Source organism: Loxodonta africana, chromosome 20, assembly GCF_030014295.1.
Source record: "Loxodonta africana isolate mLoxAfr1 chromosome 20, mLoxAfr1.hap2, whole genome shotgun sequence".
NCBI classification, from domain to species: Eukaryota; Metazoa; Chordata; class Mammalia; order Proboscidea; family Elephantidae; genus Loxodonta; species Loxodonta africana.
In genome coordinates, this window is record NC_087361.1 from 15,413,406 (window position 1) to 15,435,458 (window position 22,053).

A 22,053-nucleotide genomic window follows, 5' to 3' on the forward strand; every position below is an offset into this window, starting at 1 on the left:
TTCTGAATCACCCAAACATCCAATTAGGAGTTTTATGCTGGTTAAGTGAAACAGTTACTTTGCTTTTCCTATTTCTAAAATAATCAAGGCCTGGAAAGATTTTAGTTTCAGAACTGAGATGTGGAATTGATTCCACAAAGCCTGTTCCCAGGATTCTCTTAAAAGCCCTTTACTAATTTTTCCTACTCCCTTTGAAAGTTTAGCCTTTAGGTAAGGAGTTTCCCAGGCTCTGCCCCCTGCAAGCTCCAGAAGGTCTAGGAGACTCCATGAGCGCAGGCCAAGGGGCATTTCATAGCTACAGACCAAGGATCTGTATTCTGCAAACTGACTTTGAAAATTTAAGTCAGGGAGGGAGTCTGTCTCTGGCTATATTTCTGCTCGCGCCCATCCTCAACCCCCCGGTCCTACTTTGTCTTCTCCCTGCGGCTGATAAAAACAGCAGGCCCAAAAAACCCCTTTTATCTCCACCTTGGCTTGCACAGCCCGCCTGCACCCTCCGCGCCCAGCTCTCCCGTCGGACCAGCCCTCCTGCCGCGGTGGATCCTTTATCGCGGGCAGCCGGCGGGCGCGGCGCCGGCAGGCGGCGACAGGGCGGGAACTACAGCTCCCAGCATCCCTCGCCCCCTGCCAGCCCCCGGACCCGGTAGTAGCTCCTCTCCGCTCCGGGTTCCTTCTCGCTTCGCAGCTCGCCGCCTGGCACCCCGGGGGGGCTCGGGGTCCCGACTCGGCGGCGCGGGCACTGCCCGGGGTGACAGCGCCGGGAGCATGGCCTTGCACGTGAGCAGGCTGCGCGCGGGCCCCTGCTGGCGTGCGGCGCGGGGCGGCTGCGGAGCTCTGCGCGCTGGGCCCCCGCGCTGCGCCGCCGGGCGCATCTGCCGACTGCCTGGCACGGCTGGCGCGGTGCAGAGCCGCGGGCTGGGACACGGCCCCGCAGCGGGCGGCGGCCCCAGGCTGGGTGCCGGCCTGACCGCGGCGCTAGCTGGGCTGGCGGGGCTGGCCGCCGCCGCCTTCGGACATGTGAAGCGGGCGGAGATGGTGCCCAAGAGCACGGGGGCGCGGAGCCCCCAGCCGGGGAGGCCGGAGGAGCAGGACGACCTGGCCCACCGCTGCAGCTGCTTCATGGCCTCGCCTGTGACCGACCTGCGCGAGCTGCGGAGGAGGCCAGACGACATGAAGACCAAGATGGAGCTGTTGATCATGGAGACCCAGGCTCAGGTGTGCCAGGCGCTGGCACAGGTAGACGGAGGCGCCAGCTTCTCTGTGGACCGGTGGGAGAGGAAGGAAGGTGAGGAGCTCGGCCTCTAGCGGGAGGTGGAGTTGGGGGAAAGCAGCCGGGAGCTCGGTTGCAGGCAGAAAGGGGCCCAGAATAGAGATGGGAGTTGGAGGGGGGAATCCGACGGAGGGGCTGCTTGGGGGGAACACCATGAAAAAGATTGGCACCGTAAGGGTCATCAACCCTCTGCTTATAAGTGTGGACCCAAATCTGCTGTCACTTTAGTACTGGGCATTTGAAAAATTTTACAGTTATATAACGGCATTATTAAAGATATTTTAGGAATACTTGTAGCCATATCCACGGTTTGTATAGAAGGAAAATTTTCCCCACATTTCATCTGCTTCTCTGCATTCTTTACCTTTTTCACTCCTTTGGAGGTAGACGGGGGAATTCCTCCATGCTAAGTGACAGCCTTTTTTTTTTTTTTTAAGTGACAGCCAGACTTCCCTAGCTGAGGGTGTCATTGCCTCAGAATCTTCCCACTTCTTTTTCCCCTTGCACAAGAAATAATTTCATTGGCTTGTCATTACTTCCAAATGCTCTCTTGAGATTTCCTGCTAGGGAAATACTTTTCTTCCAGTGCCAAAATATTTTAGTATTAAAAACCAGTTCTTGCGGAGTCGTGTATTCTTGACCGTATTGTCTTTATAGTGAAACTCCACATCTTGGTTGTACTCTTTGAAGGATTCCTGGCTTTTTGTAGCCTGGAATTCTACAGCAGTTTGTCACTAGCAGATTCTGAGCTGTGATATTGTCACATCTATATTAAATGACGTTAAATCTGGCTTTCATCATGTTTTTCAATCTTGAGATGTTTTCAAATGAAGACCACTGAAGCAGGACACAACCTCAGGTCCTAGACTAACAGTATGACCCTGGGAAGTTATCCTTTTTCGTTTTGCCATTGTTCCCCCATCTTAGAATGAGGTAATAATATATAGGGGTGTAACGATGATTAAATGGGATGGATACGTGTAAAGCTATTGTAATATTGTCTGATATACAGAAAGCACTGAGACAAATTGTTCCAGTCACTTACCAGCTGTGTGACCTTGGATAAGATGTTTTGCCTCTCTGGGCCTCAGTTTTCTCATTTGGAATATTCAAGAGTTGTACTGGATCGTCTCATATTCCATCCAGTTCCAAAAGTCCTTAGAAATAAAACAAACCGAGCGTGGATCCTCATGAAACAACTGCCCCTGTGGTAACCCAAGTGCTTTTAACAAACAACTACTAACAGCTACTAACGGCATGGCTAAGTACTAACGGGTGTCCTACTCACTGTAGGAGTCCCTGGGTGATGCAGGTGGTTAATGTGCTCAGCTGGTAACCGAAAGGTTGGAGGTTTGAGTCTACCCAGAGGAACCTCGGAAGAAAGGCCTTGTGATCTACTTCCAAAAAATCAGCCGCTGGAAACACAGTTTTACTCTGACACACGTGGGGTCTCCATGAGTCAGAATTGGCTTGGAAGCAGTTGGTTGGTTCACTCATTGTAAGGTTCTGAGTCCTTAAGAGTTCCATACTTACTGTTTTGTAGTTGCCTTTAAAGAAAATTAAAAGGCAGACAGCACACTGAGAAAAAAATTGAAACCCATTGGGGCCCTAATATGTGGCATAAGTACATTACAAACCATAACTAACAATGCACAAACACCAAGAGATAAACTAGGCAACTGGGAGCTCCTAAAAATTAAACACTTACGCTCATCAAAAGACTTCACCAAGAGAGTAAAAAGACAGCCTACACGCTGGGAAAAAATTTTTGGCTACCACATATCCGACAAGGGTTTAATCTCTAAAATCTATAAGATACTTCGGTACCTCAATAACAACAACAACAAAAAAAAACTGTCCAATTAAAAAATGGGCAAAGAATATGAGCAGACACTTCACCAACACAGGAGAAAATGCTCGTGATTTTTAGCCATTACCCCCAAAAAAAAAAACCTAACCCAGTGCTGTGGAGTTGATTCCGACTCATAGCGACCCTATAGGACAGAGTAGAACTGCCCCATAGAGTTTCCAAGGAGTGCCTGGCGGATTCGAACTGCCGAACCTTTGGTTCACAGCTGTAGCACTTAACCACTACACCACCAGGGTTTCCATTAGCCATTAGAGAAATCCAAATCAAAACTACAATGAGATACCATCTCACCCCCACATTACTGGCACTAAAAAAATAAGAAAAAATAAAGCAGAGACAAAATAACTTATGTTGGAGAAGTTGCGGGGAGATTGGAACCCTTATGCATTGCGGGTGGGAATGTAAAATGGTACAACCACTATGGAAAATGATATGTTACCTCCTTAAAAAGCTAGAAATAGAAATATCATACGATCTGGTAATCCTACTCCTGGGAATATATCCTAGAAACATATACATATCCATGTTCATTGCAGCATTATTCACAATAGCAGAAAGATGGAAACAACCTAAATGCCTGTCAACAGATGAATAGATAAATTATGATACATACACACAATGGAATACTGTGCAACAATAAAGAACAATGATGAATCTGTGAACCCTCTCACAACATGGATGAATCTGGAGGGCATTATGCTGAGTGAAATAAGTCAATCACAAAAGGACAAATGTATGGAACAACTATCATAAAAGCTCAAGAAAATGGTTACACGCAGAAAAAATAATCTTTGATGGTTACAAGAAAAGGGAGGAGTGGAAAGGGGAAATCACTATATTAAACAAGTATTAACTTTGGTGAAGGAAGAAACTACACAGAATATAGAGGAAGTCAGCATAACTTGACCAAGGCAAAAACCAAAAAACCAAACTCGTTGCCATCAAGTCAATTCTGACTCATAGTGACCCTACAGGACAGAGTTGAACTGCCCCATAGAGTTTCCAAGGAGCACCTGGTAGATTCGAACTGCTGACCTTTTGGTTAGCAGCTGTAGCACTTAACCCTGCCACCAGGGTTCCCAAGGCAAAGTCACAGAAATTTCCTAGACAATTCAGAACACTGTGAGGGACTAGGGCTGAGGGCTGGGGACCTTGGTCTTGGGGAACATCTAGGTCAATTGGCATAACAGTTTATCAAGAAAATGTTCTACATTCTACTTTGGTGAGTAGTGTCAGGGGTCTTAAAAGGTGGTGAGTGGCCATCTAAGATACATGTTTTGGTCCCAGGCCATGCAGAGCAAAGGAGAATGAAAAAAAAAAAAAAAAAAAACCAAAGACACAAGGAAAATATTAGTCCAGAGAACTGATGGACCACATGAACCAGAGCCTCCACCAGCCTGAGAAGAACTAGGTGGTGCCTGGCTACCACCACCGACCACTCTGACAGGGATCACAATAGAGGGTCCAGGACAGAGCAGGAGAAAAATGTAGAACAAAATTCAGATTCACAATAAAAGGATCTGGCATATAGGTCTGACAGATACTGGATGAACCCCTGAGACTGTAGCCTCTGGACACCATGAAGCTGCTCTCAAAGTCCACCTTTCAGCCAAAGATTAGACAAGCCTATAAAACAAACAACACATGTGAGGAATGTGCTGCTTAGTTCAATCAAGTATAGGAGACCACGTGGGCAACACCTGCCCAAAAGAAAAGACATGAAAGCAGGAAGGGACAGGAAAACTGGACAAATGGACATGGGGAACCCCGGGGTGGAAAGGGGGAGTGCTGACACATTGCAGGGATTACAACCAATGTCATGAAACAATTTGTGTATACATTTTTGAATGAGAAACTAATTTGTGCTGTAAACTTCAACCGAAAGCACATTTTTAAAATTTAATTAAAAAAAAAAAATTGAAACAGTATGGAGTTCTTAAATTCAGTAATAATAGTGGAATTCCCTTCAAATATACCCATTCTTGTTTTTCACCTTAGCTTTCTCTCATTATATCGTAATTGGTGGTTGCCATTCTGAGCAGTGGCATTTGAAGGAAAATATTCTAGGACCTTATTGTAGGTGACAGCGTAAGAGTGTAGAAGACATCTTCACTTGAGAGCGGTGAGGAGGCGTAAGCTTTGCCCAATATCAGTAGCTAATACCATAAAGTTAAATTAGTTATCTAATTGCATTGTATTTAAAAATCATAAATGTAATGATACTTTAGAAGATTTGGAAATTAGAAGAAAATAACTGCTGTATCCTACCATCTTCATGCAAGCGCTGTTTCCAATTTTGTGTATACCCTTACATTTTCTCATTTTACCTTTATATAAACAGGAGGTGGTGGCATAAGCTGCGTGCTTCAAGATGGTCATGTCTTTGAGAAGGCTGGAGTGAGCATTTCTGTTGTTCATGGAAATCTTTCTGAGGAAGCATCAAAACAAATGAGAAGCAGAGGGAAAATCCTGAAGACTAAAGATGGTAAATCAATTTTAACAGCCTTTAACAGTCCATGCAAAGCTTTTCCCCCCACAAGTCTTACTATAAAATAAACATCTCTTCTGAAAAATGCCGTTTGAGTACCTATGCCAGGTAACGTATTAGTGATTACTTTTGAGGAGTAGTGGATGGTTCAGTGGTAGAATTCTCGTGCTCCATGTGGAAGACCCAGGTTCCGTTCCTGGCCGGTGCAGCTCACCCACGGTTGTATCACCCTTCAGTCACAGGAGGCTTGCGTGCTGCCGTGACGCTGAACAGGTTTCAGTGGAGCTTCCAGACTGGTGTAGACCAGGAAGAAAGGCCTGGTAATCTGAACAGTGAGCCAGTGAACACTCTGTGGGTCACAGTGGTCTGGTACATAACCAGTCATGCAGATGGTTGTGGGACTGGGCAGCGTTTTGTTCAGTTGTGCATGGAGTTATCATGAGTCAGGGACAGATTTGATGGTAGCTAACAACAACAACAATTACTTTTAAAAGATTATATTTTAAGAGCCAATTTAAAATCTTCTTTTGAAAATTGATCCAGAAACCACATTGGAGTTAATTTATATGAGTCCAGGTGTTTGCCTGCAACTCACTGTGTGTTTTACTTGCCAGGTAAATTGCCATTTTCTGCTATGGGCGTGAGCTCCGTTATCCATCCCAAGAACCCTCATGCACCTACTATCCATTTCAACTACAGATACTTTGAAGTTGAAGAAGCAGATGGTAAGGGCCGCTGGTGCTGTGGAAACTTACCGTGTGAAATGTGTATTTTAAAATAGATAAGAGGGCATAGGATCTGAAGTGAGAAAGAATAGAGTCTTCCCAGGTTTTTCAGATAGCACAAGAAGGTTTATTCCTTGGCAGATGTGATGAATTACGCAGGCGACATGAGAAGTGAGAAGGGTAGTGGCCGGATTCCGACCTCCCCATATTTTCTGCAATATAATATAATAATATTGTAGGACACACTGAGTTCTTTGCAAATATAAGTTCATTACATTAAGTTGAAATTGAGAACCTGCTTTTGGAAAGTATCCTCTAGATGCATAGCATTGCCAGGCACCAGTGCACTGTCAGTGGTTTAAAGGGAGTGCAGTCGATCATGCCTCATGCCCCTGTGGTTCCAGCCTGGGTTTCCTATCAGCAGGGCCAGCTGTCACCACACGCCAGAGCATCTGTGCAACGCCACACCTATGCCTCTTGATGTCTCTGCAGATGGTGGCATTTAAAGCCATTGTTGTAATTTTTCATTTTGAAGTCATTCAGTTTGTTCAACCTTTACATGTTTGGAAGTTGGTAACTGGCCCTGACGGGAGTGCCTGGGTAACAGACAGTTTAAGTGCTCAGCTCAGCTACTAACCGAAAGGTTGGTGGTTCAAATCCATCCAGAGATGCCTCGGAAGAAAGGCCTAGCGATCTACTTCCAAAAGGTCACAGCCATTGAAAACCCTATGGGGCGGTTCTGTTCTGACACACGGGCTTGTCTTGAGTCACAGTTGACATCAAGGCAACTCCTTTTTAAACTGGTACTGACAACTTGTAGACCTAAGTAGTGCATCAAATAGTTCTCAAATAGTTAAGTCGCCTCCCTCCATAAACGCTGTAGTGGGAAGGGGGCAGTGGTAGCAGAGGTTCTTCCTCCAGGGAGTGTCAGAATCTCCTGGGGAGTTTTTGTAAACTATAGATGCCTGGGTCTTACACCCAGAGATGTGATTTTAATCTTGTCTAGCAGAGGTAGAAGCAGCCAGAATTGAGATCCACTGTCAGGTCCAGCGTGTGGTGTTTATCCTTCGCAGTCATGGGCATGTCATTCCCCTACCATGCATATCATTCCTGCTCTCTCCACTTTTTAATTTCTTCTCTTTTTCTTTTTGCCTCTACCTCTTTCTTTCCTGCCTAGGCCTTACTAGCCATCCAGGGCTAAAGAAATTGTTCTGGTTTTTGTTTTTTTTCACTCATTCCATGCTTCATAAATTAAGCTGATAAGTTATGTTTGCTGATACGATTACTAATGTGTTGAATTTCAAAGTACATGTTAGAATCATGTGTCTTGACTTGGTAGGTAACAAGCAGTGGTGGTTTGGTGGTGGATGTGACCTTACTCCAACATATTTGAACCAAGATGATGCTGTCCATTTTCACAGAACTCTAAAGGAGGCTTGTGACAAGCATGGTCCAGACCTATACCCCAAATTTAAAAAATGGTAGGTAAAGGTATTGAACTTACTGTGATTCTAAAAGTATATTCCATTTTTCTCTGTGGGTCCCAAAGGTAACTATTTTGTCACTAAATACCTTCTTTAGCTTGTGAAGATGGAGCTTTGCTCACCAGAGTTGGAATACCAGTCTTAACATGAGAGGTTTTAATAAATTACTTATTTAGAAATACGTGTATGTCTATAACTTAAATTGGAAATCCTGGTTGCATAGTGGTTAAGAGTTCGGCTGCTAACCAAAGGGTCGGCAGTTCGAATCTACCAGGCGCTCCTTGGAAACTCTATGGGCCAGTTCTACTCTGTCCTATAGGGTCGCTATGAGGCGGAATCGACTCGATGGCACTGGGTTTTTGTTTTTTAGGCTAGTTAAAAAGTTTTTAGTAAGTGTTTAGTAAATCTCTTAATTTTATAATCTCGTGAAGAGATATTTTGAAGTAATATGATTTGGTTTAAAAGCTGACTTTACCGGCTTGCTCAGGATATACTTTCTTAACTAAATTAATAAAATGTGTATGTAAACGAAAGCCAACAAGTCAAAATTGAGTTGAATTTTACCAACGCATCAATTCTAGGAATTTGCATGTGCTTGCTGCCTTTTGTTTTATTTAAGCAATCAAGGCTGTTTTTAAGGTGACCTTTGAAACTGCTTTTAGTTTTTGTTTGTACAGGTTTTTATATTTAGGAGCCCTTTGTCGCTGAGTCAGAATTGACTCGAGGGCACTGGTTTTTTTTTTTTTTTATTGTATAGAGATCATTGAAAGAACTATTTCCAAGATGTAAATTATTCTACAAATTTAGCACTTAGGGAATAGCTTCATAGGAAACCCACTGTAGTAGGCAAAGACTCAAAGAGAGATGGATCATTTCATGTGCTGACTCACATGGGCACACTGGATATGACTGAAGACTCTTATTCTCTGAATGTTTCCTTCCACCAGCTCTTCCCATAGTCATGAGTCAGAATCGATGCTATAGCAGTGGCCGTGGGTTTGGCTTTGGTTGGCTAGACTTATGTTAAATTGCCTTGTTGCTTTGCAGATAAGAATATAAGCATTTTCTGCATTGAGGATGTCTGCAAGAAGTCTGTTTAAAGTCCTAGTTTCTTTATCATAGTTAAAAGTAAGGGAGCCAAGGATACTGCTCAAGGATATTAGTCAAGGACAGTGCTCTAAATGGATGTGTTCACATTGATTTTTCATGTCTTCCTTTTTTTCCCTTTGACCCCTGATTTGCCTTGTTGCATTTCCAGGTGCGATGATTACTTTTTTATAGCCCATCGTGGAGAGCGGAGGGGCGTTGGTGGGATCTTTTTTGACGATCTTGACTCTCCATCCAAGGAAGAGGTGTTTCGCTTTGTGCAGAGCTGTGCCCAGGCTGTGGTTCCTTCTTACATTCCTCTTGTGAAAAAGCACTGTAATGACTCATTCACTCCCCAGGAGAAGCTGTGGCAGCAGCTCAGGAGAGGCCGGTGAGTGACACGAGAATAAACGGTTTCCTTGCATAATTGGGAGAAATGGAGCAGCAGTAATAATTTTGGGTGCCGTGCTGTCTTAGGTACTTTGTAATGGTCTCCTTAATACTCACCCTAATTGTTTTTCATAAGTAGATGAATCTTGAATATATTAAATGAATATTAAAAGACATTATATACAATAGTATTATAAGAATTAAAAACCCATTGCCGTTGAGTCGATTCTGACTCATAGTGACCCTATAGTAGAGAGTAGAACTGCCCCATAGAGTTTCTAAAGAGCGCCTGGTAGATTCTAACTGCTGACCTTTTGGTTAGCAGCTAAGCTCTTAACCACTGTGCCACCAGGAATAGCAAAGTTTATTTAATTCATCTATCCAGTACATTAGAGACTCCGTGTAGTAAATACTTAGACTGCATCGAATTCAGCTGATTTCTTTTAATCAGTCTTCTAGCAACACCCTACAGCCTTAGGCCAAGATGTAGTCATCATTTAATGTTTTTGCTGCTTGTTAAATTTGGAATCACACCTCTTTTCGTTCATCTTAAAGGTTTCATGAATGTTTTAATTGAAGTAATAATTTCAAAATTTATTTATTCTTAAAAATAATGTTTATTATGGAGCCCTAACTATGTGCCAGATACTATTTTAGACATTTTGAATCTAATTTTCTCAACAAACTTATGAGATAGGTGTAATTATCACCATTTTACAGATGATAGAAGTTACTCTCAGGTATAGCCCTTGCCCAGGATTACACAGCTAGTGGATCTAAGATATCACGACTAACTTAGGAACTAGGATATCATGACTCCAAACTTAAAACCTTTCCCGCACACGAAGGAAGTTAAGTAGTTCAGTCAGTTTGTGTGTCTCACCATCATGCCCGTTTTAGCCAGCCTGCTCTGTGCGCTGAGCTTGGCAGGCTCAGCTGGGTGACCAACCTTAGGTCATCTTCAGCCATACGTACTTGTGAATCAGCCCCAAGTTTTCCACACAGCAGGACTACATCCATTTCCTACTGCCTCCTTCACTGCATCTATATTACTAGTCAATGGTCTATAAAATAGATGTCCTCATTTAATGTTAATTCTGTCTCAGGCATAAGAAATTTTGGGTACTTAAGAAGGTAAAACTATTGCCCTGAAAAGGCCAACTTAAATAATGCTCCAAAACTAAAGATAAATGATTTTTGTGTTTGCCTATACTACCTGGTCCCCATTATAAACTTGGATTAATGAGAGTTGATTAAGTTTTCTTTTTAGAAATTTCTTAAACAATGCATCTCTTTTGGGACACTTTGGTTTTTATTTGTTTCCATGATTCCGAGATATTTTTTATCACTCCTTCCACTCACTTCCCTCCCCCTGCAGTTATGGTGTACCTCCGTGGTCAGGCAGTCTGCTGGCTGCAGAGGTGAGCAGGAGATGGATCTTGCCAAAAAGAAGTTTACAGTTGAGTGGGGAAGACAGAAATTAACCTAAATGAATATTGTTAAGTGAAATGTAAGGTTCCTCCATGTGTGTTCGTGTCTTGGTAGTTTGTTTCTTTTTGTTGCTGAGTAACATTCCATTGTATGAAAGTACCACAGTTTGTTTATCCATTCAACCTGCTGAGAGTATCTTGGTTGCTTCCAGTTTGGGGCAATTATGAACAAAGGTGCTATAAACATTTGTGTGTAGGTTTTGGTGTGGACATAAGTTTTCAATTTATTTGGATACGAGGCATTCTGAAAGTTTCATTTGTGGGTGTATCACTGCATGTCTGGTGTCTTTTGAGTGAGGCAGAAATGTGGGCTGTCAGGTTAATTTTCTGTGGTGTGGTGTGTGACTGGTCTTCAAAGTAAGCCTTCTGTCTCCCTTATCTCTGAGCTTTAGGATGGTAGTACTTTCTATGGTTTAAGATGACCCCCAGCTATTTACTGGGGCTGTCAGCACTGTCTTCACTTTCTTAAATTACATTCATAACCCCTTATCTGTATCCTTTACAGGTTACTCTTTGCTACTTCCCCCACCATAAAATACGAGTTACCCTTGCAGGGACTAGCCTGGTTCCCTTTTGACTTCTCAGTCTCTTATCTGGCAGTCTTAGCTAGTCTCGGGCCCTCAACTACTCTCCCTAAGCCGTTGAACTTCTCTTTCATAGTCACTTTTTTCATAGGAGAATAGAAGTTAAAGATGTTGACTCATTTTTGGTTTTTTTTGGCAGGGGGAGAAAAACAGGATAATATTTGGAGCATTAGTTACATTGAAGGGGATGGTTAAAGTCCATAACTGACAGGCAGCTCAGAGAATAAATGTGTGGGAAGGATCAGAAAGATCATATCTAAATGGAACCTGGTGGGAGTCAGAGAGGTTAATGTAGGGAATGGGGCATATTTCACTCAAGGAGCGAAAGGAGCCAGGGATGCTATAGGTAGATCACAGTATAGAACTTAAGTGGGCCAGAGGAAGTTAATTTAGGGAACTCCTTACAAGGGTCTCTGAGGAAGGTCTTTGTATATATCAGTACAAACTACAGAGTCCTGATCCTCCCTTAGAGATCATGTTTCAGAAGGGTAAGATCAGGGGTGACAGAAAGGTGACCAAGAGACTGAAATGCCCTTCCAGAGTCTGAGGATGAAGTTTCAAAGCTCCTCTTAAATTATGCTTTGAAACAGGCATGAGGAAGGTGTTAAATAGTAGTACACAAAATTCAGTCAATAGTAAGTAAATGATGAAGACTAAGAAGGTATCCGTGGATGCATTTTATTTAAATTTTTGTAGGTCCTTTTGCAAGTTTCCACACAAAAGCGTACTTTAAAAAAATTGAAGTGCTGTGGGGTTCTAGAGAATATTTTGATTTTGTGAACCTAAAGAAAGGAGCCGTGGTGCTTGCGTGGCCGCAAACCCAAAGGTTGGGGGTTCAAACCCACCGGCTGCTCCACAGAAGATAGTGGCAGTCTGCTTCCATAAAGATTTACAGCCTTGAAAACCCTATGGGGCAGTTCTACTTTGTCCTGTACAGTTGATATGAGTTGGAATCGACTCGACGACAGTGGGTTAGACTTAAAGGCAGGAGCTGATGGAGTAAATGTTAACCTCTAAGAAAAGCTTAGACCAAGAGAGTAGCTTCTGAATGAACTCTGAAAGAGGAAGTATTTAGTGAAAATTTTAGATTCGTGGATCGTGCTGAATTCTAGGTAGTACAAGAGATTACCCTTTTGAAATTGGATAGGACAGACCATTCACATAGTATACCCTGATGTCAAAGGCAGACACAGCCTTTAGGCTAGATTGAGTCTCTGTAGATCAAACTCTATGGTAGTTAATAGGAAACTAATGTGTTGGACCAAGTTTTCACTGATGTTGAGGATATTTTTCTAAAAAACCAAAAACTGAGCACTGTAATGCAAACACTGCCTTTTGAGCATGGCTGTTATGAATATGCAGGAAGATTGGCTTATGTGACAACTTACTGATGCATTTAGCTACTTTAAGAAAAGGGGAGTCTCAGAATATATTAGTAATTATTAATATGTTACTGTTAGCTATACGTGGTTTTTCAATTATAAACATTTTATACTGTCTTAGTGCAAGTACTTGTGAGTTGTAGACAGAGAAATGAAATATTGACCCTGAAACATCTCAGACTATGGGGAGGACCAGCAGGACGTGTGTAATGCTGAGAAAGGATGACAGCTCTTTTTCTGAATTGTCCTTGTGCCTTCAAGTCGGCAGCTTTGTGTCCATTCGGTTTGTTTACTGGAAAACATAACCTTCTTATAACTGTTCCGTGCTGGGGCAGACTCTATATCCTATTGTTTGGTGAGGAGAATACCCTTTTGTTCATGCTCATCCAGATGGAGAAAACTCAACTGGCCAAAGACTGGTGTTCTCTGAGCCAGTTCCAGCTGATTGGGGAGGGGGCAGAAGGTAAAAACCCTCTCTACTTTATGTACTTGTTATCAACTAATCTTTAAGATTTTATTTAGCTGACCCTTAATGTTATTTGATGTCTTCATGGCAGGTATGTGGAATTTAACTTGCTGTATGATCGGGGCACAAAGTTTGGCCTCTTTACTCCGGGATCCAGGATCGAAAGCATCTTGATGTCTTTACCTCTAACTGCCAGGTAAGGAGGTAACTTACAGTAGTTATTCCTCCTCTCCTTGATTCCCTAACGCCAACAGAATATGAAAGTTAACACCACAAGTGTCTTACCTCAGACTTAGTTGGACTTGATTTTTCTGATTTTATAGGAAAATCAGGGTCAAATACTTATGGAAAATCAAATTGGCTCTTTAAGGGTGAAGGATGAATGGCATAGCACTGTGTGTAAGACTGGGGTGAACAGGAGTGAGAAGGTAGCGTGGTGTGTCCAAGGAGGCCAAGTTAACCTTCCTTACCTGATAATTTTCTGGGAAGAGCTAGGGGCAAAGCAAATTTATTTAGTACATCAGCTTTTAAACTTTATTAGAAATTAACATTCTTGGTAGAAACATCTTACTTTCCAGGATGAGGTGTTAAACCTATTTGAAAGTATGAGGGATATTTCAGGCACGCAGCTTTCTGCCTGTGCTTTACGAGCTGCTCTAGCAGCCGTCCGTACAAGCTTGTTGCATTTGTTTGGGGAGTTTTAAAGCCACATGTATATTTAGGTTGGTGCTCTTAGGTTGATGGTGTTAAGATCTGCAGTTGTCGTCTTGGCTATAACAAAGTCAGAATGATGTGTGTCCAGACTGAAAGATCAGAAAAAAATTACATAGCTTCTTTATTAAGAAACTTAATTTCTTTTGTTGTTGTTGTGTGTCATTGAGTTGATTCTGACTCATAGCAACCCTATAGGACAGGGGAGAACTGCCCCATAGCGTTTTCAAGGCTTTAGTGTTTACAGGAGTAGGTCACTGGGTCTTCTCCCATGGAATGGATGGTGGGTTCGAATTGCCAACCTTTCGATTAGCAGCCAAGCACTTAACCACTGCTCCACCAGGACTCTCATAGTTTTTAAAAGCCTAGTGCGTGCAAGGCACATTAGGCATATTAGAAACAAAGACGTGTAAGGCATTTTTTACTCTTTTAGAATTTCTCATGTATTTAGAAACTTTTGATTTATTTTGATATAAAAAGTAAAGAGGTGTGTGTGTCAGTTACTACTTCTATTATTATTACATTTCTTCCCTTCTGTTTGGGCCCTGCACAGATGGGAGTACATGCATTCACCCTCAGAGAATTCCAAAGAAGCTGAAATTCTGGAAGTTCTACGCCACCCGAGAGATTGGGTGCATTGATGCAGGCGGAGCCACCATGCTGGGGTTTGGGGGACACAGAGTGTGCACCCTCCCCCTGGCCAGCATGTGGCCACTACTTAGCAGTTTGTTTCCTGTGCCTACGTGTTTCCCGGTCTTCTCCGCTCTGGGCCCCGCTCCTCTCTGGGGGTAAAGTGTGTTTTACACACCACAACTTCTGGGTGAATGTTGTCAGTGTCGGCCTGTAAGATGGCGGAGTGTTTGTTCTTTAGAGCCGTTTAATTGGTACAAAAATTGGTTTATACTTTTAGAATCATTTTATACGACTAGTTTATAAAATATGTCATTGAATTTATAAGTGCTGAATAAAGGGAATCTAAATGTAATAATTTTATATCATGAAGCTTCTCATGTTATTTTTGTTTTATGTATTTTTAAAAGTTTTTGTTTTGGCCACAAAAATCTCCATCCTGGGATAACTTTCATTTTCATTAATTCAGTGACATTGAGACTTATTAGTAATTTTAGAAAGTAGCTTGAAACTAATGTAAAAGTTTTACTTTGTCTATACTGAAGTTTCTTGGATCATCCGTGTTTATATTTTGTATCCCCCAGAGGCCATAATATTGTAAAATATTCATTTTTTTAAACTATACATCCTTAGGAAAACTTAATATTTTCCTTATCTATGCATGTGCTACAGTTCCGTGATTACCTGTAGCTGTTAACTTCCAAAGTGACATCATTGGTATTTAAGTAAGGATGTTTGAGTTGTAATTTTGATTTTTGTAGAACTACACCGTGTTTTTACGCAAATGACGTGCACCTCCTATTTTGTTTGCCAACGACACCCTCCCCCAATGAGGTGTTTTTGTAAGCATGCTATGTTAACATTTAAAAAAAATTGGCATGGCAGCACTTACGAAAATACCTCGCAGGGGGAGGGCACGGTTGGCAGACAAACATAGGAGACACGTGTTATTTGAGTAAAAATATGGCAGTGTGTTAATGTTGGCATTCTCTGTTCTGTTGAATGTGAAAACTTATATCCCTGGATTCTGATACTTAAAATTTTCTATTGTAGACATTTCTATATGGAAGTTTAGACTAATAATGCTGGCGAAGTTGTGAAATTTAGAAAAGTTTCTCATTTTGGAATGAATTGGAATTGAAATTACCATCCGTTATCAAAATAGTTTCTGCAAAATGGGATTCTTATCTTTACTCTTAAGAGAATCACAACAGAATTTCTAATGTGTGGCTTCTTTGTTCATACAATAATGTGAGTATATTGTTATGATTCATAAACATTGAAGTTTTTAAGGAATAGTATCTTATTGTTAAGAATGTCTTGGAATATGTCGAATATATGTTATTGTGTGTGACTCTTCACGGCTAGAAAATGTATGAAGCTCAATGTACTTTAATTCTTCAACTGTTTTAGAACAGATCCACTAATAAATCTTATTACAAATAAGAGTAAAAAATGTTTGCACCCTTTCTTTTTGTCAAAATAATCAATAAAAAGAAGACACAAGTATTTGTTAGTACTAAAACAGTATTTCCTCACTCTTCAGTATAAAAAGAGTTATTGGAAGGCCTATGGAGCACAGTTCCACTCTGACACACATGGGGCCACCATTTGTTGGAATCTGCTGAACAGCAGCTGGTTTGGTTTTTTAGGTATTTACCCAAGAAAAATGAAAACAAATTTTATACTTAATTTTTCATAGTATCTTTATTCATGTTAGCCAAGATTTGAAATAACCCAGACGTCCATCTGCCCGTGAGTGGATAGAGGCATTGTGGTATATCCATGCATGAGAATACTGCTCAATAAAAGGGAACAAACTTGTTAAATGTAAGAAAATGGATGAATATCAAAAACATTATACCTAGTGAAAGAAGCTAGACACAAAAGAATACTTACCGTATGACTCCATTATATGGAAACTTAGAAAAGGCAAAACTTTAGCTATAGAAAGCAGTTGTGTGGTTGCCGAGGGTGGGGAAGGAAGGAAAGGAATGTACCATGAAAGGGCAAAGAGAACCTTTTGAGTTGACAGAAATGTTTTGTGTATTGATTGAGGTGGGATTACAGGACTGTGCATTTATCAAAACTCATCAAACAATGAGGCTGATGAAAAAAAGTTTAATATAAAAATACACCCACTCCTCACTTATCGACATGGTTAGGCTTCAAAGCCAGGTCGTTACGTGAAAATTGGTGTTATATGAAAATGGAGGATGACTACATCATTACATAACCACCATATTACATCATTACGTAACTGTTAAACCTCTGAGAGTCATGGCCCAACCAAGTTGACACATAACCTTAACCATCACAGCCAGTGTTAGTCACCTTCGATTCAACATTAGTTATTGCCAGATGTACATTGTTAATGTGCAAAATAGTAGATTTTTTACTATTGTCATAAATGCAAAATGTTGGATAATGCAATAGTCAATAAGCGAGAAGTGTATAGGAACAATTCTCTCCTTTTAAAATAAAAAGTAGTCTCTTATTGTAGATCTGATAGCCTACATGGTTTGTTTAAGGTTGTTAGGTGCTGGGAAATACACTAAGGCAAAATTTGAAATTTTTTTGTGTGCAACTTTTTTTGCTCTTTAATAATCATATAATTTTACTAAGAAAGAGGCCGTATCTGGAAAAAAATAACAACTGCGTAACTACTTAAAAATAGATCCTTCTGCTGCTTATTCAAAGTGAATTTTTCTTTCAAATTCTTGGTGACATCTACTCTGCGTTTACTGGGGGCTCAGGCTGTACCTCCAAATGGCCTGGCCTGCATTTCTTTGTTCCATGGGCACATTACTGAACACCTGACTCCTGCTGCCTCACACAGGCACACTAGTGATCGTAAAGAGTAGGAAGCAGGAGTTGTAATGTTTGGGAGCAAATTTCTAACCAGTACTTTCTATCTACCGTACTAGTGTTTCTAATCCTATTGCCATTTAAAAGGAGGGGGAAAAAAAAATGCAAGTAATAGAAAAATTAAAAAAAAAGAGAGATAAGTAGAAAGAAAATAGAATTAAAAATCAGATAAAATCATACCACCTAGTGACATTTTTTTTTTTTTTAGTGACAGTCCTTATTAACACATTTAATTATGTACTTCTTGCTGATACTTTTATCATGCACAGCCTCATACTAAACATACTATAAACAACTGTTTTAAACTAACATGCAGAATTTTTTTAATGTCAATAAAATGCATCCAAGTCATTTTGATGGTTTTATAGCATTTCATTTTACCCAATCTAGTCAGCCTGTGCACTGTTCCTGACATCTGGTTTGTTTCTGATTTTTTCACTATCATAAATAACATTTTGTTATTAAAGTCAGGTTTATTAAGGAATAGTTTACATACAGTAAATCCACCCTCTTTAGGTGATCAGTTCTATGAATATTGGCAGATGCACACAGTCATGCAATCACCACCGTAAGGAAAATAGAGAATATTCTCATCAGCCCCCAAAATTCCTTCGTGCCCCTTTGTAGCCAATCCCCTACCCTCACGCTCAGACTCTGCAAACTACTGATCTGTTTTCTATCCCTGTAGTTTTGCCTTTTCCAGAATGTCATGTAGATGAAATCATACAGTATGTAACTTCTTGAGTCTGGCTTCTTTCGTTTAGCGTAACGCATTTGAAAATTATCCATTTTATATGTATTGGTAGTCCATTTCTCTGTATTGCTCAGTAGTATTACATCGTGCGATGTACTACAGTTTGTTTATCACTCACCAGTTGATGAGTATTTGAGTCTATTCCAGATGCTATCATAAGTAACACTTTAATGAACATCCTTTTATGTGTATAATCACTTTTATGAGTGTTATACTCTGATCAATCAGGTGTAGGAGAGGTAGTCAGAAGGTATTTTGTAGCTATAATTTATATTTGATTACAAAACTCATCTTTAAAATCTACTTACACAAGACCTCTACCAACAATAGGCCAGAGTTATTTTAGATCTCAGAAAATTATACATTGTTATTAGTTTTCAGGATGAATACACACTTAGTTGACCCAATCTTGAGCTTTGTTCATGCTGTTAAGTAAGAATTGATAGTGAGTATACTTGAATTCAAAATAATAGTCTTTCTTGATCCATGGAAGGGGTGTGTCGGCCAGTCATCTAACTCAGAGAAACTGTGGCAAATTGTTTGGCTTAGCCCAGCCTGCATGGCTTAGAGCCTTTGCATCTACAAGTCCTTTGCTTTTTAGGTCTAGAGGGAGCATGAGTCTGAGTGGAGAGCACAAGGCTTGAGTTAGGGACCGGGGGAAGGGGCAGAGGGAGCCGGAGTTGAGGAAAAAGGATCATCCTACCTCTAGGATGGAGTTGCCTTACCTTATTTGAAGTAAATTGGCAGTAAGTAGTTGCCAAGAGCATGGTCTTTGGGATCAGGTAAACCAGGGTTCCGGTCCCAGTTCTACCATTCATTAGTTGAGTGATGATGAACAAGTTATTAAACCTCTCTAGTTTATCAGTTTCTGTATCTGTAAAATGGAGATGGTATTATTTACCTTGTAGGGTGGTTTTAAAAACAAAAAAAAACCCTGTGCCTAAAATTAGAACATATTAATATGTTTAATATTCTATTGTAACATTAGTTCTTTCCAACTAACAGGCATACCAAATGATGAATGTTCTCTTTCCAAAGCCAAGACATTAGCAGGGACAGAGTAATCTGTAATAGATTTATAGCTTCTGTTTTGGGACCAGGCATGTTTAGAAATACTGTAATCTTTGGCTTCACGCATATCACAAAAGCCCTAAAGCATCTCACCTTCTAAGCTAACTAACTGCTTACAGCAATTTCATGTGCCTTAGGTTACTGAACGGGCCGTGACTCTGCCTGTAATGAGAGAAAGACTGTGTATATCAGAAATTTGCAGGATTTTAAATAGCTTTTTTTTTTTTTGGCAGGTTTATGATATGCTAAACACTGTGCAAAGTGCTCACAATCATTTTCTTATTTAATTCTCACAAATAAACATCTGATAGGCTCTATATTATGCCTATTTTACAGATGGAAACTATTGCAACTTGAAGAAGTGAGCTAACTTGCATCGAGTTATATAGCTAGTAACTTGTAGAAATAAGATTTGAACCCAGACCTACTGCAGTTTAACTACTATGCTCCTCTTACCCCCTACTCAACTGAGTGTTTAAGTGAGATAATCACTTCTGCATGCTCCAGAGTACCAGATTAGAAAGAAGCCAAATATGTTAAAAAAAAAAAAATAGCATCACACGCTTGTGATAATACCTCATGGCAGGGAGGGTGTGTTTGGCAAACAAATGGAGAAGGCATGTGTTATTTGTGTAAAAATATGGTAATCCGTTTCTTTATGATTTATCCTCCCATGAGTCTTTCGGTTAGAAGTGTGATACCATATCTCTCTCACATTACCAACACAGGGTGGGGGGTGTTAAAAGATGAAAAGTAGGTCCTTATTCTTTGTTTCCTGGAAATATTCACATTATTTTTAAGTACCACCCTAATGTTAAATTACATATAAGATCAAATACACATTAAAGAGTAAAAACAACTTTGAGCAGAAGTTAATGAAATTATTTGTATTAATATAGATAATTTTTAATTTAAATGTTCCTTGAGAATATCTACTCGATTAGTTATTTTTAATAGTTAAAACTACAGCTTGAATTATAAGAGATTGATAAAATGGAATTGAATTTGCATGTTATACTCATGGCTAGAAGGATGTCCAGCAATAGATGTGGAGCGGATTCCAAAAGCCTCATGCTGGAACCAAGGACTCGCCGTGCAGGCTCTGGATGGTTGCCTCAACAAACTGGAAAATGGAAGCAGTCGTGACTAGACCTGATCCTAGATGAATTACTATGAAGACTTCTATTTACAAATGTATTATTCACTTGCTGTTAAGTAATAGAGGCACTCAGCTGGTTCAGCTGTATTTGTGAATGTAGTTTAATAACTCCCCAAACATTTTATAAACGCATCCATGGCAGAGTCAACGTTGCGACTCTTACTACAAAGCCAATTTGCTTTCCTAAATGGTTGTATTTATGCCAACTTGTCGAAACCATGGTGAGTTAAATTATGTGAAGTGTTATGTTCAAACAGGTTTTCAAAGTGAAAGGGGATTGCCAGGTGAAGAATTATTAAAAATATTGTTTGAATGAGCTTAACTTCTAGGTAGAACCCAGTACATGGATTGGAAGATGGAATGCGCTTTAATTACGTTACTGTGCTGGCGTATGTTAGTGCATATGCAACATAAAGCCACCTGTAGAAACAAGTTTTGGAGGTTCTATATTGCATAACCGATGACTTGGTTTCAAGCAGCAATACAAGGGAATTTAGTCAAGCCATTTGTTTGTACATGTTTAAGCTTCACTAACTTAAATGTGTTAATTTGGGTTTACTATGAAATTATAATTTTATATGTGTATTTCTTTGGGAAGAAGGGCCAAATTTAAAAACGTGAGATTTTACATACATAATTGATACTCGTGCCAGAGATGATACAAGACAGCCTTGAAAACAATTTCTAAAAGGGCTTTTAAGAGATATAAACTGGGAACTTCTGTCTTTGCAACCTAGAGATAACACAGTTATACACACAGCCAAACAATATTAGGCTTGAAACCACAATATATTGCAAGATAGAGTGTGCATTGAATACAGATAGGAGCAATTGCTGTTGTTGTAATTGTTGTTGGGTGCTGTGGAATTGGCTCTGACGCATAGCAACCTTATGTATAACAGAAGGAAACATTGTCAGGTCCTGTGCCTTCCTCATGATCATTGCTATGTTTGAGCCCATTGTTGCAGCCAGTGTGTCAGTCCATCTCACTGAGAGTCTTCCTCTTTATCGCTGACCCTCTACGTTGATTCCAAACAAAATTTCTTGGAGGAGATCTGAAAACTGGGCATGAAAGGATAGACAGGAGTATAGAGATCCCAAGGAGAGCTAGCAGCTGCGTTGGCAAAACACCAGATTGGACAGAGAATGGTCAGCAAAAGGGTGAGTGGTGGGAGTATGATGGAAGATGAGGTGCATGGAAGGAATGTAGAAGAAGACAGTCTAAAAAGAAAGGTAGGAGTCAAATGGTGGACTGCTTTGAATGTAAGGCTGAGTTTATAATCTTGTCTGTAGGAGAAGGGGAGGTTAGAATATTTGATCAGGGTAGTGATAATAGGACTTGGGGAAATGATTCTAAAGGGAGGGAGAAAGACCAGAGGAAAGCAGAGTATTGGAAAAGTTCAGATGAGAGAGAATGAGGGATCAAAGTAGGGTTGTGTCAATGGGCAGAGGAAGGAAGCCAAGAGACAGTTCAAAGGTAAATGCTACAGGGTTTGAAAAGAGCAATGAGGGAAAGAATCAAGTCTACTTTGTGGTTTGGAGTGTGGCAGTTTTAAAGATGGCCACAAATTTCTTGACACTTCTCCCATTGAGAGTAGGGATCTAAGTTCCTCTTCTTGAATCTG

At 40.6% G+C, this 22,053-nt stretch overlaps 1 protein-coding gene across 1 annotated transcript; it reads left to right on the top strand.

Annotated features, from left to right (window-relative positions):
- Positions 1-750: 750 nt before the first annotated feature.
- Positions 751-16,032, top strand: CPOX (coproporphyrinogen oxidase). Its single transcript, XM_003418938.4, has 7 exons — positions 751-1,285; positions 5,482-5,625; positions 6,243-6,353; positions 7,693-7,834; positions 9,096-9,314; positions 13,327-13,431; positions 14,500-16,032. Exons 1-7 carry the CDS (start codon positions 766-768, stop codon positions 14,585-14,587), a joined length of 1,329 nt encoding a protein of 442 aa, XP_003418986.1. The 5' UTR covers positions 751-765; the 3' UTR covers positions 14,588-16,032.
- The last annotated feature ends 6,021 nt before the right edge of the window (positions 16,033-22,053 follow it).

Excerpts from the sequence above, each read along its gene's own strand:
- CPOX (XM_003418938.4), top strand. The coding sequence starts at position 766 with ATGGCCTTGCACGTGAGCAGGCTGCGCGCGGGCCCCTGCTGGCGTGCG. Across the intron at positions 1,286-5,481 it reads CCGGTGGGAGAGGAAGGAAG|GAGGTGGTGGCATAAGCTGC; the intron begins GTGAGGAGCTCG and ends TTATATAAACAG. Across the intron at positions 5,626-6,242 it reads AATCCTGAAGACTAAAGATG|GTAAATTGCCATTTTCTGCT; the intron begins GTAAATCAATTT and ends TTTACTTGCCAG.